The 16140-nt window shown below is 41.6% G+C and overlaps 1 protein-coding gene across 3 annotated transcripts; it reads right to left on the bottom strand.

Moving 5' to 3' along the window:
• Positions 1-1221: 1221 nt before the first annotated feature.
• gba3 (glucosidase, beta, acid 3) lies at positions 1222-14792 on the bottom strand. Of its 3 annotated transcripts, none has more exons than XR_003295142.1 (6): positions 14661-14792; positions 13632-13856; positions 12702-13501; positions 12053-12176; positions 10052-11227; positions 1222-1239 (listed from the first exon to the last, which is right to left on the bottom strand). XR_003295142.1 is itself a non-coding variant. In XM_026298730.1 (5 exons), exons 1-5 carry the CDS (start codon positions 14713-14715, stop codon positions 11022-11024), a joined length of 1410 nt encoding a protein of 469 aa, XP_026154515.1. In that variant the 5' UTR covers positions 14716-14792; the 3' UTR covers positions 5119-11021. The 3 variants fall into 3 exon arrangements, 1 of the variants encoding a protein (XP_026154515.1); XR_003295141.1 differs by lacking the exon at positions 1222-1239 and adding an exon at positions 5119-8044; XM_026298730.1 differs by lacking the exon at positions 1222-1239 and having other exon boundaries at positions 5119-11227.
• Between the last annotated feature and the right edge of the window lie 1348 nt (positions 14793-16140).

The following is a 16140-nucleotide window of genomic DNA, read 5'->3' as shown; positions in this document are numbered from 1 at the left end:
AATATAGGAAGATAGGAGGGAAAAAAAACTATTAGCCATGGTTAAAAAGAATGAAATAATATAAAGAATAACAGACAACAACTTGAAATGTGCTTACTATGCAAGAGAGAGTCCTCAGGGACTAAGCCGGTAGGGTATAATAAAGCGTTATGTTGTAGCATCTAGTTTTTATCTAATATTCTTGCATCTCAATGAAAAGATGCATCTGAACAGGAAAGTAATATTGTTTTAGACAAATGCTGTCAGTTTGTGAGGCCCACCTTGAAGGACATGGTGCAAAAGGCTTTCGAGTGCTTTATTGTGTACATTATCCCCACAGTATTTAACCTGAAAAATGCTCAACATTCAACAAAAAGGGAAAGTTACAGCACATAAATTTCCATCTACTGCTTTTTTTTTTTTTTTTTTTTTGTCCTCATGGACCAGGATTACTGTGCACCCTGGGACGAAAGCAGGACAGCTCACAATTCAACATGAAACATAACGCATGCCATGCTTCGTGGGGAGAGAGTTCATGCAATTCATAAATTTAGGGTCACATGTTATAGTTCCAGCAGGGGGCACAGTCGATAATAGCCCAGTTGTGATGCAGGGCTCGCAGGCCTTATCTGTAGAAGTTCTTCATAGTGTGTCATGTAGCTCCTCGCCGTCGTTTGCAAACAGTTCACGTTCCTTGTTTGTTTTATCTTTCGCCATTCAGCTATTTGAGTTTGACACTAGGTTCATGACCACTTCAATTCACCTCCTAGTATCTGATGATTCCGTCGCTCACACTCCTCTAATGTATTCTGAAGAGAGACGGCATACGTGCTGGGGAAAAGGCACACGCCCCAGCTGATTGCAAGGTTTTCTCTGATGAATCATGGTGCAATGGACGTTTCCATCTCCCTTTGTGTCCCTAATCAGAAAAGAGTATTATTACCTCAAAAAGTCACTACCGATCACTGGTACAATTATTTATTCACTCAGTCTCAGTTGATGAGACTATTTCAGTATATGTTCTTTTTTTTAATCAAGTTTATCTTCAGCAGTTTTTATTTGATAAATTCAAGGTGGAACATTGAGGCTGATTTGTAAAATATACAGTTAAATAGCAACAGGACAGTTTTCTCCTTTTAAGAAACGGAAAGTGAGAAGAAAATGAGAAAAGACTTGTGCTGACAGAAATACCTGCCTTGCCACAAGCATTTTTTTGTTTTGTACAGCTTTCTCCACCGGTCACATGCCGTAAAGCTATACCTGTAGGACAGAGGGGTGAGAGAGGAAGAAAAATTGAGAGAATGAAATAAATATCTCTTTAAAAATAGCCTCTCAGCATGGCAAGGAGAGATTTGAAGATATTATCCTCAAAGGCTGCTGTGAGTGAGGCCAGGAGAAGGGAAGGCTGTCTACAGTGAAATATGAAAGGCACATACTCCCTGACAGCCTATGGCTTTTCCTGATACTGCCAACACCAGCCCACTGGAGTGATCCATAGACTCTTTGTGGAGACTTGTGATATAAATGCTGAGGGCTAGATGTTGAAGATCCTCAGCTCGCTAACGCCCCACCCTCCCTCGTCATCCTTCGCCATCGCTTTGCCTGCCACATGGGGCAAATTTGTTATGTTGCCTCTTATATGGCTGCCTCGGAAAAATCAGGATGGCAGACAGGGGCAAGTCGACTGACTTGTCCTTGTCCCTTTTCAATTTGACAAGGCAAGCAGCCTTAGGGACATTCTAGTCTACTTTCAAATTGACCATTTATAATCAGTTTTCTAAAGGAGAAAGGGAAGGGTGGAGGAGTCGAGCTGTCCCTGTGTTGTTGCGGAAGGTATAGAGCTAGGCGCTGGGAGATGATAATACAGCAGCGTGTTGTCAGATGTGTCAGCAGGTAAGATGAATGAAGAATAGGGAGTGAGTGCATAAAAGGGAACACACGATGGGGAATTGACCTCTATTCAAAAAAAAAAAGAAGAGGAAAAAAGCAAAGAAATCTTTATCCTGAAGCAATAAATATATACAGCCTCTCTTTGAAATATGCATCACCTCTCCATGAACCCAAATTAGAGGAAAAAGTTGTGCTAGCAGTGACTAAAACCTTCCAGAAAGAAGAGGCACCCGTTGTCCATTTTTTGACGGCAATGTGGTTGCATATATCAGCACCTGCAAGGTCAGGCCGACTGGGGTGTGGCGAGCGTGGCGAGGGCCCCAGCCTGGGAGGCGTTACAGCATTCTGTCACACTGCTTGCTCCACCGCCACCACACGATGACATTTCCACAAGATGGCTCTCCTGAATTATGCAGCCCAGCAGAAGGGTAAGAAGGGAAAGGGGAGAAAAAAGCTCATTTTCTGGGTGTCTGCTTCCAACCTGAAACCGCCACTTGTTTTCATCAGCGTCTTTTGCCGCTTATGCAAAACGATGTGCAGGGTAATAGGGGAACAATCAACTTGCCCCGCTGCACCCGTTCTCCATGACACAGCCACCTCTCTCTCTTTTAGGTGGAACGACATGGTGACACCTCTATACTGGCCCCATCCTCCCTAAATTAATCCCAATTTGACCATCAAGCATGGGGCCGCCCATGGGGGCAGGCGTCAAGTAATTGACATTCTCAGGTGCATGAGTTTTGTTTATGTAGTAATGCTGAGCCAAGGCCTTTCACCATGGATGACAGCGGACCCAGTTTGCCTACAGTACTTGATTTGGGAGCCCTGCATGAGTGACTGCTCAGTAGCCCGTGGCCCTGTGGCATTTCAGCAGAGGACATTTCAGTAAAGATTGCCTCAGGTGTCAGATGTGTTTTGGAAGGTGCGGACGGCAGCAGAAGGTCGTTTGTCCAGTGCATTGATTCTACCCCAGCCCCATTGTGCTCTCTAACTATTGATCCATCTCCCAAGACCCCGATACAATGCCTATGCCACACTGGGGAATTAGAGCTCAGGCATCAGTGTGTCCCCTTAAATGAATGAATGGCAAATTTTCAATAGGACATCACACACCACTTTATGAAAAAGGCAACCTGCTGCCCACTTACCTCCGAGGTCAATCCAACAATATGTGGAGTCCATTTTGGTTATTGGGATTCCATGAATGTGGCGAGTAGGAAGTTTATAAACTTGAGAGCATGCTCGGAATAGGGAATGACCGTAAGTCATTACTGGTGGATGTTCTGTATGTTTGTGAAGTGGGGGTATTGGCACTCATACATGGAGTACCCTTTCCTAAATGCTTTCCTAGTCAGATCTCCCATGCCTTTTAGCATGTCACCCAGGGCCATGAATCACCATTACAGCACCTACATTTTTACCTGGCCACATATAAGGCTTTTTCATTAGAGTAAAAGCGACCCCAGGCAGGCATGGACAGGGTTGTTGACGGGGTTGGTCGTGTTTGTGAAGGGGAGGTTCAGTGCTTTGGGTTGGGTAGGTTAATTACAATAACAATGGGGGCGGCCAAAAAAAAAAACAAAACAAAAAAAAAAAAAAATACACCATGGCAGGGCTGAGCTGTTCTCATTTGTTTCAATAAGGTAAATTGATTCCCATGTCCTCTGGTGCCATTTGCATTGCATCCATTTAGTGCGCACCTCTCGTCCCACACTCTTCACACCTGCCTCCACTTCCTACTCCCCTTCCATTCACTTCACATGCAAAGGGCAAGAAAACATCGACAGGGACGCATCGATCTGCCAGGACAGAGATGCATGAGAACACATGCATATCCACACACATTTATATATTCCCTCTGTGCATGGACGTGCAGATACTATATGTGGATACATAGATACATAGAACACACATGCAACTATTGAGATATATTTTCCATTGAGGAGTTCTAGACTTCTTCATTTAGTCCAGAACAGCAGTAGCACAGTCGTGTCACTTCAAATTAGTTGTGTGCTTTCTGAAGTTTTACAGGATGGACCTAAGAAGTCATAGCAGAAACAAAAAAAAGACTTTTATGTGAACCAATTTGATTTTTATCAACCAACAGTCCTGCGGAAATTAGAAAGGCAACAGGCCAAACTGAAACTTATTTCACTGAAATGACATTGTCGATGCAAGATGAACTTCATCCAAGCTGGCTCAGTTGTTCTTGTTCTAGCTTGACAAATATTTTTGCTTTATGAGCATCACTTGTTTTTTGTCATCTAACTGCTGTCTGGAAAATCTTGCAAACTGGGATTTTCTTAACCTTGCTAGTATGAAGGAACAGTTTATTGTTCCAACATGAAAAAGATTAATTCAACTTTAGTTCTTCACATTCCTCTTCTGCAACACCTCAATTCCCCTCAGTGGACCAGCACACAATAGTTTTTACAACCACTGCTGAGAGCAGAGCTATGTAGCAGTGATAGTAAAAGCTATGTGTGCCTATTCTTCCAATCTACTGGTGCATTTGAACCACAGCACATCTTTTTATTAGTTGTCTGTGCTATCCAACTACACCGTGCCAACCCGCCGACTGCAAGTTTCTTTTAGCTGTCACTTTGTCCATGTGACAACTGATCCCACTACTATACTGCAGCCCTTATTTGGCTACTTTGCCCAGCAGCTCCTGTATTGTTCTCAGGCACAGTCAGTGAATGCAGCATTTCTCTCTGGCCTCGAACTTAGCCCTCAGTCAGGGTGGTATCATTCTTGGCTCTCGCTGCCTGCCTGCCTGCTTGCCGTCCATGGGGCTCCTTTTGATATAACACACTATCTGGTGCTAACATACATACACACCCCATCCCACAGTAATGTCATCAGTCACCGTCAGGGCAGATAGCAGCAGGCATCAGACAGATGAGTGACGACTGGGCCTGTTACCTGAGAGCCTGCATGACAATGGACCCATGGGCTGAGATAGAGACACAAAATGTGTAACTCAACAACTGATCTTTATTGTCTCCTGTACAATTAGCTGTCCGTCAGCGACACATAAAGTTCTGCTCCTCATTGCAGCCAACCTTGATTGAATACCTTCTGTTATCAGCACCGATCTTTGCACTTGCTCTAGTTAGATCAATGGTCTGGCAATAGATTTGATCACATGTTAGAACAGTCAAAATCTACCTGCACTGATCCAACCTAGCTGAAATTAGTGCACTGTTAAATCTTATATAACATGGAATAAAATAGAAGCAGCATAATGATATATGCATCCAATCCGGTCTTTATTGCATTTTCAGCAGATTTTTCAGCATTTCTTTTAAAATGACAACACTCTCCAAAAGGCTTACTCCCCAGTTGACACTATGACTTAAAAATATACATTACAGGGTAAAATTGCTACCAAAGGAATCCCACCCACCTCCTTGAATCAGCAATGAGCAAATCCTATTAAATCCCTATTAATTGGGTCTCATTCAGGCAAATCCTGACTGCTTGTGAACAATATAAAAATATAGAATCTAATGACTTCGGGGAGGTGGAAAGGCCTTGCATATTAGGCTCATCGATATTTTTTCCCTCTCTATCTGACACACTTTTTTTGTGCTGCACGTGTGGGATGGTTGCGGGTCAGGAGGGTGCACTTGCCTTCTAGAGCTCCATTTGCAGGTTTACACAAGAAGATGTTATACCCAAGCTTGTGTTCGACTCCCTGGTACACACAAACACAGCCACTCAAACATACACGCTCCGTGTATGCCACAAGATTTATAACAATAAAAGTCTCCCCAAAAGGCACTGAAACGCACCAACCATTTTGTGCGCGGCCTTGAACTCTGGCTGATCTGCTATTTGTTACCTCGAGCACTTGGCAAAACAAAAACAGCTACAGCCCAAACACTTGAAAGGGCTTATTGCTCATGTTGCCCACAAGTTTTAGTGCTTTCTTGCTGAAACAAACTATCATAGTTAAGGTTGCCAGACACAGCCAAAAATACCTTCATCCAATTAGAAACACAGGCTTATTTGCTCATGTGTTAATGTTTAAATTACCAGCAGGTAATTACACAATTCCCTCATCCCAGCCCCAGCAGATCATTTGTATTGTATCTGAAAACACAAGTGAGCACAACAACCGAGTCACAGGTTTGAGCACCAAAGCATGGTGATTATGGTAACACAACAATACCAAAGCTCTATTGTATGTCACCAACTTTTGCCGCAAACTCATGACCTTATTAACCTTCTTAATCCTCATCTGGGTTCTCATGATAATGGGCTTACGTGCACACACGAGCAGGCACATGCGCCCAAACACTTTCACTTTGATGACCAGCAAACACTTCACAAGCCATATCCACCTGTTTTATCCTGCACACCTGAGCTTCTCTGCATAATATCAGCACAGGCCCTTGAGTCATCCAAGACAATTAACGCTCTCCCTTAGATCAACAGTGAAAAAAAGAAGTGGATGGCAGGTTTTGGAGCAGAGGGCCCTCCCAGTGTGGGCACATGAGAAAGCAGGTCTGATTGGTATTAAGTGGTGAGATTAAAAAGCCATCTCAGAGGTCAGGTCAGCTGGTGTTCATTTGAATGCATTACCAGGGTCCGAGGCTAGATAATTCTCTCATTAGCGCCACTCAAACCCTGAGTGACAACATGGGTGAGAAGGGAGCATGTCGTACAACACTTAGAGTTAATTAGTCCACGCACAGTGTTGCTCTGCGCCCCATGCGTCTGCTCCTCTCCTCTTCCTCTTGAAATGAGCTGAACCTAAAAGTGTCTGCAGTTAATCAAAGATGAGCTGCAGCGTTTTCCAACCCACTAATTGTTTTAGAAAATACCTGAAAGTAGGTTGCTTTTTGTTTGTTTTCAAGGTTGAAGAAAAATAAATGTCATAATGATATAATGTGCTATGTGCCTTTTTTGTTTTTTTACCATCTGAACCAGAGTTTGAATTTTACAACAAACACATTTGGCCTTGTAGCTCTTCTTCTTATCAAAGCTGAAATTCATTCTTTATTCTGGGTCATGACTTTTTCAATTCAACTTTATTTGCATAGTGGCAAATCACAACAGAAATCATCTGAAGGCACTTTGTGTTCTTGGCCTGTCTTTCCAGATGTCAGAGGTTAACTTGCTACTGGTGATCCAAACTACAAAATTAGGTAGTATGAAAATGGAATAGTACCTTAAATGTTTGAAGTACAATATTAAGGGCCAAACTAGCTTACACTGTACTCTGCCTGTAATCCCTTCATTATGTTCAGACAGATGGGACCCATAGGTCTCAAAAATTTTAGAGGACATTTATCGAAGATGAATCTTTCGCTCTTTGTTGTTGATATTGTTTGCATATTGGGATCATTAGGGTTATATCCACGTCATTAGTCTCACTGCTTGGATCCAGGCCCGATAATCAAGCCGCCATCATAGTTATATTCACTGCAGTTCTAAAGGTTCCATAAATTGTCTCTTTCCCTTTCTCACTTATGTTCAGTCGCACTCCTACCACTGTTCCCACGAGACACAGCGCTCGGCTCATTGGCCACCACACACACACACACACACACACGAAGGGGGGTTCTCTTTTACCACCACACTGCTGGGCTCACTCGCCACACACACACAGACCCCGAAAACCAATCTCTGCATGTGCCCCACCACCCACCCATCACTACCCCCAGCTGAGCACACAGGGTTAGCTGAATATTCTAGGAGCTTTCAATTTTTCAGGCAGGTCTGCGAACCCCCTCCCATCACCCAGCGCCAGGACGCTCAGGGGAGTTAGAATTTTGACAGTCGTTAGCAGGGTCATCTGCAGTCCCTCAGGGAGGGACTATAAAGAAAAAAAAATTTGAATTGCCTTTTTCTCTCTTTATTCTCTTTTCATCTACCAGCTTTAGTTCTCTGTATGGGGCTGTCATAATTCCACTTCCTGTCTTCAAGGCCTAGCAGTATTCATCCCCCTCAAACTTGTCTCCGCCGCCAAATTCATCAATCAAAGACGAGGTCTTCCAAGGCGATTTTTATAACTCCCGATGTCACGCTTCTTACACCACTGTCAAAAGTGGTGACAAAGCTCCAAACCACTGGTTATGCCACAGTAAGGCGTTTATCCACTTGTAAAATCTACTGTAGTGCTCACACAGGATCAAATATGGGATGTGAGGGAAATGGCTTCTGGCTGAAAGAGAAGGAGGGGGTTGTGAGGAAGATGGAGTGGGAAAAATGAGAAAATATTTCTTCTAACTCCTTTGCACTAATATGAATTCCCAGTGAAATGTCTGGTGAAGTAGGTCAATGGGATTTAGAAAGTTTGTGCTGTGTTTTTTTTTTTTTTCCCTCTCCCTCTCTCTACATACTCTCTTGTCAATGGAAAATGAGCAATGCGATTAGCAGAGAGGAAGATGATGAGCTAGAGAGAATGAGTGAAAAAGTGCAAGAGAAAGAGAGAAAAAGACTGAAGGCAGGCTGAGTGGTGGTTTGGACCTCTCGCTAGTTCCTCACCAAGTGGCTGAAAAACCCAGACAAAGAAAGAAAGTGAGAGATAAGATGTGTGAAGGGAAGGGGTGATGCCTCTTCATCTTGATATTGAAGCAACAATCTAATCATTTCTCCAGGGAATATGCATATGAGGGTAATTAGTAAACAGACAAATGTAATTGTTTGCCAGAAGTTGAACTTTTTGCACCTGTAAGCACTGCACCGATACACGACTGTGATTTTCCTATAATTCACAATGAAAATGGTTTATTAGCAGCTACATTATTTAGTTCATTTATAATAAGTAAATGAATTTCCCAGTTATTAAATATTTCATAGTCCCCGTCAAAATATAATGAGTAAGTTTGGTTAAGTACAAATGGACCTCTCTTTGTAATTTGCCAGAACGTTCCTAGGCGTAAATCTCTGCCAGTGAAGGTGATTGAATGTCACAATTAAACATACTAATTCATTGTCAAAAGCAACCTATCTATACAAATGATATATTTGGCACTTAATTGGAAAGCACATTAAGAAATGGTTTCTTTGCTGACTTTCTACATCACAGCCTAATCAGAACAAATTCTCCCCGCTGTAATGAATTGAAGTTGAATATTAGTAGTTGGGCTATTAAAGAGACTGGAAGAATGAATTATTTAAATGCTAATTAATGTTTTAAGCTTCCCAATTTGCAGTGGGCCCAAATCATTCCTCAGTTCCCAAAAACGGCTAATTTCAACATTCACTAAGTGCAGAGTACCTTCTTTCTCATATTTCATTCAATCAATTCAGGAGCAATGGTGCTCCATTCATCCATGCAGCTCCCTCAGTGATAGAGAAAGATGGACTCCAACAATACTGGACTACCTTTACCCACTTATAAGCTGCATTGATGAATCATGGTGAATGCTTCAGCCCCGCTTATGTTCTTGCATGCGTGTTACATGTTTAGTGTTTTGTGTACCATTACTCTGCATAGATTTAGAGACCAGCAGGAATCTCTGGCAAACAGACACATGAGGTGGACTTCATTAGCGTTGTAAAAATTTGGTTCAACTTTGTGCTGAAAGGAGACTGAAAAGTTCTAATGTGAGCAGCAGTAGCATTATTCATGATTTCACAATAGCTTGTTATTCACCATAAGACAAAGGAGAATCTCACTCGGCTTGACATAGATGGAGGAGGGCCACAAGAGTATTATTCACATCTGTTGAAAACAGTATGCAGAGCCAACTGGATGTCACGATACTCCATGCTTATTAATGCAAACAAAGTCTCCCAACACAGAATATAAATGACATTTTCCTTCACATCAGAGCATTAATATTAATTGTGTTAAATCTATGATGTATTGTGGTTAGGGAGCTGGTTTATTGTTACATCAACAGGATGCATTTTATTAATGAAAGCAGCCCATCATGTGACACCATATGGTGAAGAGCAGTACTGTACACATTGAGCTGATGAACTGCAAACTGCAGGGCCCTTTAATACCACAAGGTGGCACAGTAGGCTCACAAACATGTTACCAAACTGGCCTGTCTAGTCTGTGCTGCTCAGCTGTGACAGGCATCAAACATTATGAACTGTCTGTAGTGGCCTACTTTCTATTGGAAACACCTGTACAGACTAATGCTGAAGCCTGTTAGCTCCCTCAGCTTTGTAGATGTACAGTGCATTGTTCAGCGATTCATATAAATTATCCTACCTTAATAGCAAAGAGTCAACAGAAGGCCTCTGGGAAGCTTATCTCCTTGTTCCCTCTTTTCTTTCTGAAAGTAGAAAGTTTGCACAGCTGTCTGGGGAACACAAATGGCGTTACACCCTCTTCCTGTGGCAGGGCATCTGTTGCTATCAGCTGCCATCCCTTCTGAGTCTGCTGAAGTGTGCTTTATGCAGCCTAGCCACTTAGTCCCCTGAAGGACATTCTCCTGGTACTCTTGTGGTCATGTGAACATACTACCTATGTTTAAATTAACTAACACCAAATGGATTTTCATGCATTGTATCTTTTTCTCTGTGAGGAGGAAAAATATCGTCAGTGTAATCACTGCAGACCCTGTTTAAGCATTGCCTCCCCCCTGTATCAGCCCCTGCATCATGCATCTTTGCTTCAACCTTCCAGACAACCCAAACCTTCCAGAGTACAATGAGGCTGTACAGGGTTGCTGTAAATCAAAGACAGTAATCTCACTCTCACCGGTAGCTTTAAGGAGGAGATAAAATCTTAGCTATGCTGATATACTGCCAAACCATGTTATCTTATCCCTATACGTGTAAGTTGCATGCAGGTACAGAGGGACATAATAATGCTGTGACTTGAAATACCACCATTCATACTGCTATTTAGCACTGACAAAAACAGTGTATGCACACACGCAGCATGGGCTTAAAGCTACCTTGGCCTTCTGAGTGAGGAACCATCCTCTCCATAAACCTCTGTGTGCAGCTTGACTAGGAATTGGGCAGGACAGAATACTAATTTACATTGCATTGAATCAGCTTAACACTCTGCCCATGTCCTCACATCCCCTGCTGAAGTCAGATTTCCTATAAGACGGCCATTTTGCAAACTGAAGAAGAAATTCAGAGGTAATAGTTTAAATTCTGGATTTACAATCAAAGGAAGCATGTGTGATTAGTGTAAAGAAGCTCAATATTTTCTTTTTACTCTTCAGTTATTTTACATCGATTGCACTCCTGCATTTCTTAATAATCTTTGCATACTCCTGTCCAGACCGGTACATGGTTCGACTCAGATTTACATCGGAGAAGTTCACATGGAACAATCCAAAACGAACACTGAATCCATCAGCCCATTCGAAGTTGTCCAGCAGTGACCACGCAAAATATCCCCGGACATTCACTCCGTCTTCTTCGATAGCTACAAAAGAGCACATTGAAAATGTAGAACGTTGTCGTGATTTTGTGCAAGTATCAATGCAAAGGTCATGTCTCCACATGTCACAGTGGGAAAATCACAGATGTAATTTATAATCATCAACTTCCCTTTAGCTACTCTGGATTCAACGCCGTGGTATTTTACATACTGGTTCACTGTCACATTGTCATGGGCAACTTTCTACATCCCTGGCAGTAAAAATACGCAGACTGGCCAGATGGTGGGGCCAAAACAAGCAGCTTTACATGTGGGCAACTCCATAAGCTCTAAGGTTTAAAATTAATATTAATAAAAAAGTTTTCTTGCATCATGTTAGCTCAGGAAAAATGTATCAGAACAATAGATTTGTCTTCATCATGACATTTCCCCTGGTTTAGACTTTAAAGCAAAACCTGTTCAGTGATTTATAAATATGTAAAAGAAAAGAAATCAACTTTTCATAAACCTGAATACAGCATTCTGAAAAATTAGAATAATTTGTCCACAGACTCCTCAAGTGTTAATGTCAACGGTATGCAAATTAAAACAGAGGTATATTTAATTTTATAGAGGGGAAACATGCTGCTGTTTCATGATTGATTAGATCACCCTTGTTCCTGCTAAACATTCATTTTTACAAGGGCAATTTGTCAGCCAGTGTTTTCATTGGTAGCTGTTGGCCCGACACTAAAATGTTATAGAGATCATTTCCAACATGCAGATTTACAATAATATTTTCATTGTCATTTGCCCCACAGGGTTTCTATGCACTGTTTACTAATGACTGTTTGCTTATTATATAATATCCAGTACAAATTCAGTCAGTACCTTTACCCACTTCCAAGATGGTGTCTCTGTAAAACTCACAGCGCTCGACATCCTCAATCTGCAGGAGCCCCACTTGAGAGAAGCCATTCTCTGTAATGTAGACTGCTGGGTTGTTGCAAGCGTCCTGCAAAGTCATGGGGCAAATATTACTGTCAAACAAGCCCTCATGACCGTCAGACATTCCAGGGAGAGACTGATTGGTCTACAATGTACCGTTTAGCTGCATTTCAACAGTGCCAGCTCAAATTAATGGACTGTGACAAGTCACAACAGCAGGAAATTGCTTGTTTGCAAACAGTTCTCAGCAAAGTAACAGTTTTATTCAATGTGACAGCACTAATGAAGCATCAGTGTGTTTCTGGAGGTGTTAAAAGGAGATTACTGCATACAAAATCAATACCAAGACACCAGACAAATGTCAGAGTGTTGTCATTTGGTTGAAGGTGATTTGTCTTCTTGTTGGTCAATTCGGCTTCATACTAAGATGGAAAAAAAATGACTTCACATTTCAATCGCCCAAATAAAATAATAGTTGGGGTTTAGGCTTGTTAAGGGTCATTTTTACTGGTGTGGACTGAGTTAGTTGTCCTTTACCACAACATGTAATAGCAAATGATATAAAAAGACTAAGTTTTAGTTGTAATGTTACCTTAATGTAGTTAAGAAGTTTTCTTAAGCCATGGGGCACAACAGCCTGCCAGGACACCCCACAGATGGGCCAGGACGGGTCCAAAACCTCTTCTGCATCGAGGTCACTCTTTATACACATCTCTCCACAACTTCCTCCCGCCTTGACTTTGCGGGATGTGTAGTAATTCAATGCAAAGAAGTCAGCCGTGCCTAAAACGGCACGTTCATCCTTTGAGAAACTGGGCAGTCTTGAGCTGCCAGTGTATCCCAGCTTCTTACTTTGAGAGTCAATGGCAGATCTCATTATTTCTGGATAATCTCCAGTAACAAACACGGGCCAGGTGAACCATCCTAATGTAAACGCAAGATCACGTTCTGTAGCAGCGACATCTTCATTGCAGCCTGGGTGTAGTGGTTCGAGCCAGTCGCTGTTGATGGCCAGAGACACGGCGCCCTTCTGCTCTGGCCTGTAGAAGGAGTTGTAGCTATGCCAGGCCATTGCGTGGGCACGCAGCATGTTGTGGCCCACCAGGTAGGCAGCAGTACCTGGTTCCTTTATACCTGGGGCAAAGATGCCGTTTTCGTGGCCAAATTTGGCACATATCAGCGGCTCATTGATAGTGAGCCAAAGTTTGACACGGTCACCAAATGTTTGGAAACAAAACTTGGCATAGCTGTCAAACAGGTTCACTATACCTGGTGATTTCCAGCCACCCTGCTCTTGGAGAGCTTGGGGCAGGTCAAAGTGGTAGAGTGTGACCATTGGTGATACATTGCAGGCCAGCAAATCATCAATCACTTTGTTGTAGTACTGAACACCTGTTGGACAGATAGACAGTGCTGTTGTTACGGGTACAAAGTTTGAAGAGCACTAGAACCATCAAAAAAAGTTCCTTTATGTTGTTTTGGATTTAACTCTGCCCTTGGTGTGACAGGAATATGAATATACCTTTTTGATTGACATGCCTTGTGGTCCCATTAGGCAGGAGGCGGGCCCAGGAGAGAGACAGGCGATAGTGTGTTAGTCCAAGCTGCTGGATACATTCCAGGTCTTTTTCCCACAGCTCATAGCTGTTGCAGGCCACATCTCCATTGTGCTCCCCAAACACTCTGCCTTTCTCATGACAAAATGTGTCCCAGATACTTGGTCCCTTGCCATCTGCCTGCCAACCACCTCAACAAGCACATAAAGTTTGTTTCATTTAATAAAAGTAGGGACGATGCTGACATAAAGAAAAATTACTGTATTGCTTCAGTTGGGACTTTAAGTGTGTCTGTGGCTTCCACTAAATTCACCCAGACTGTATCTTTGTGGTATCTGCAGGAGGATTTATTGCTTTCATTCTGCTATAATTTTTCTTCTTTTATTTCACATACTTTCCCATAGAAGCTTGTGTGCTGTCAGACCTCTGAGCTGGTTTAAGTTGCTTCATAAACTGTAAATGATTTGTGAGTTGGTCAGTCATTACAACAATAAAATGTTAAGATCTGTATGGGTTCCAATTGAATGTCCCAAGACATTTATGCATGCAACATTTGGAATAAGAGAAAACTATCCTTGTGCTGTGTGGATGAACATTTGTGCAGTCTAATGCAAGAGTTTTGCAATAAATAAATAAATACCTTTTGGACCTTATGAGAGCAGTGTGGATTCAGATCTGGTTGATTTTAAATTTGTAATGTTGCACTTTATTAGAAATATGCAAGAGTCATGTTACCTATGACCTGTATTAATATAGTGTTTGGAATACAATCTCATCACAAACTAGGTCCAAGTTAGATCAAACTTTTCTGACATACTGAACATCCTCATAACATAGTTTTTAATAATAATCATGGGACTTTTGCTTCATTCATTTCCGAACAATCCACTGCTGAAACTTTAGAGCTGTTCATTATATTAAACTGCACATGTTTCTGTGATAATGTATCACACAGCTCCCAGTATATTCAACAACTGCTAAATATATTTAGATACCTTCTATTTGATACGCTGCAGTTGCTGCTCCCCAAGCAAAGTCACGTGGAAACATGTTCTTGGTCCGATGTCTTTATGTTTTATACTTGCCTAGATATTTACCCATTACACACTGTCGCCTTTGTATGTGACGCCACAAGACAACGGTGTGATTAAATATGAACAGGAAGGACCCCGGATGTAACGTTTGTGGTGCAGAAAACACCGCTGTCATGCCAGCTTCTGCCACATTAATGTTGTTTATGTGCGATTATTTGTCCTTCACTGTAGCCTAAATATTCCGTAGTTATATGTTTGTACTTAGCGTCTCTGTTTAAGTTATTGAGTGTATTATCTTACTAGTAAATTAGGCCTACAGTTCGCGGATATTGAGGGATATGCTGTTTTTTGTTTACTTTGTTTGATCAGGGCCACGAATCAGAATCTGAAACGAGGATTAAATGAAGATTAATGAAAGCAAATTTTGGCACCAGGGGTTTCGGGCTGACTTCTAGTTTAAAGTTGTGTAGCCTATATGACTTGTGATCTTAGAATCTTACGAGGAGCACTTGAAAGCACCACGCTAGGGCGGCAGTCCTACGTGATGACGTATCGACACTGTGTGCGTCTAGTTTGCGTTGATCTGATAACTTCATTTGTGATTTATATTTTTTGTGGACATATTATGTGAAGTAAATCATAGGACTTGGATTATTATACACAATTTAAGGAATTGGAGTTAAATAATGTTTAATAATGTCTATTTGGCGACTCGATTTAAACGTTAATGTTCGAATTATATTCGAGTTTATCTAATGTTTTATTTCAAATTAACCCCAACACAAATATAACTAGCTAGCTAACGTTACATTAAACCGCAAATATGATAAGAGCCCAAATTAAGTTAAATAAAAAGATTAAATTCGGACACAGAATTGACACTGATAGTCAATTAGAAATAATATTAGCTTGAAGTTATTGGTAAAAAAAATAGCAATGGTAGTAATGGTAGCTCCTCGATGCTATGTGAGTTAAAAAAATAATAAACTTTAAAGGGTGCTCGTTAATCTACGTCAAACCTGACAGCTCCTGAAAACACACAGGTCAGTGGAGGTGAAAGCATTTACCCTGAAGGCGTGTCTCATCGTGTCATTGTTTTCCTTTGGTCCACTTTTCTATGGAATGAAGTGAGTCGCTCAACCTGATCATAATAAAGAAAATTAATGGTTTGTCAAAGGGGAAATACATTTTTAAACGTCTTCCTGACACGTAGGTGCATCATTATTCTTAACTTCATCTGTGCTGCGGCTCATTTTTGCAAAGTTGCTGGAAAAAGAAAAATGTTCGGTAAAGTGTTTTCCTCCCTAAGTTATGCAAGAGATAAAAACAAAATCAAAACATCCAAGTTCAGATATTTTGAAGCTATGATAAAAGTTATTTTCACCACTAAATCCCAAGTAGACATAAGGCCATTGAAACAATGGGGAAATTTCTATGGCTG

Source organism: Mastacembelus armatus, chromosome 18 (assembly GCF_900324485.2).
Source record: "Mastacembelus armatus chromosome 18, fMasArm1.2, whole genome shotgun sequence".
Classification (NCBI taxonomy): Eukaryota; Metazoa; Chordata; class Actinopteri; order Synbranchiformes; family Mastacembelidae; genus Mastacembelus; species Mastacembelus armatus.
The sequence above is the reverse complement of the archived record's forward strand: the minus strand, read 5'-3'. Positions and strand labels throughout refer to the sequence as shown.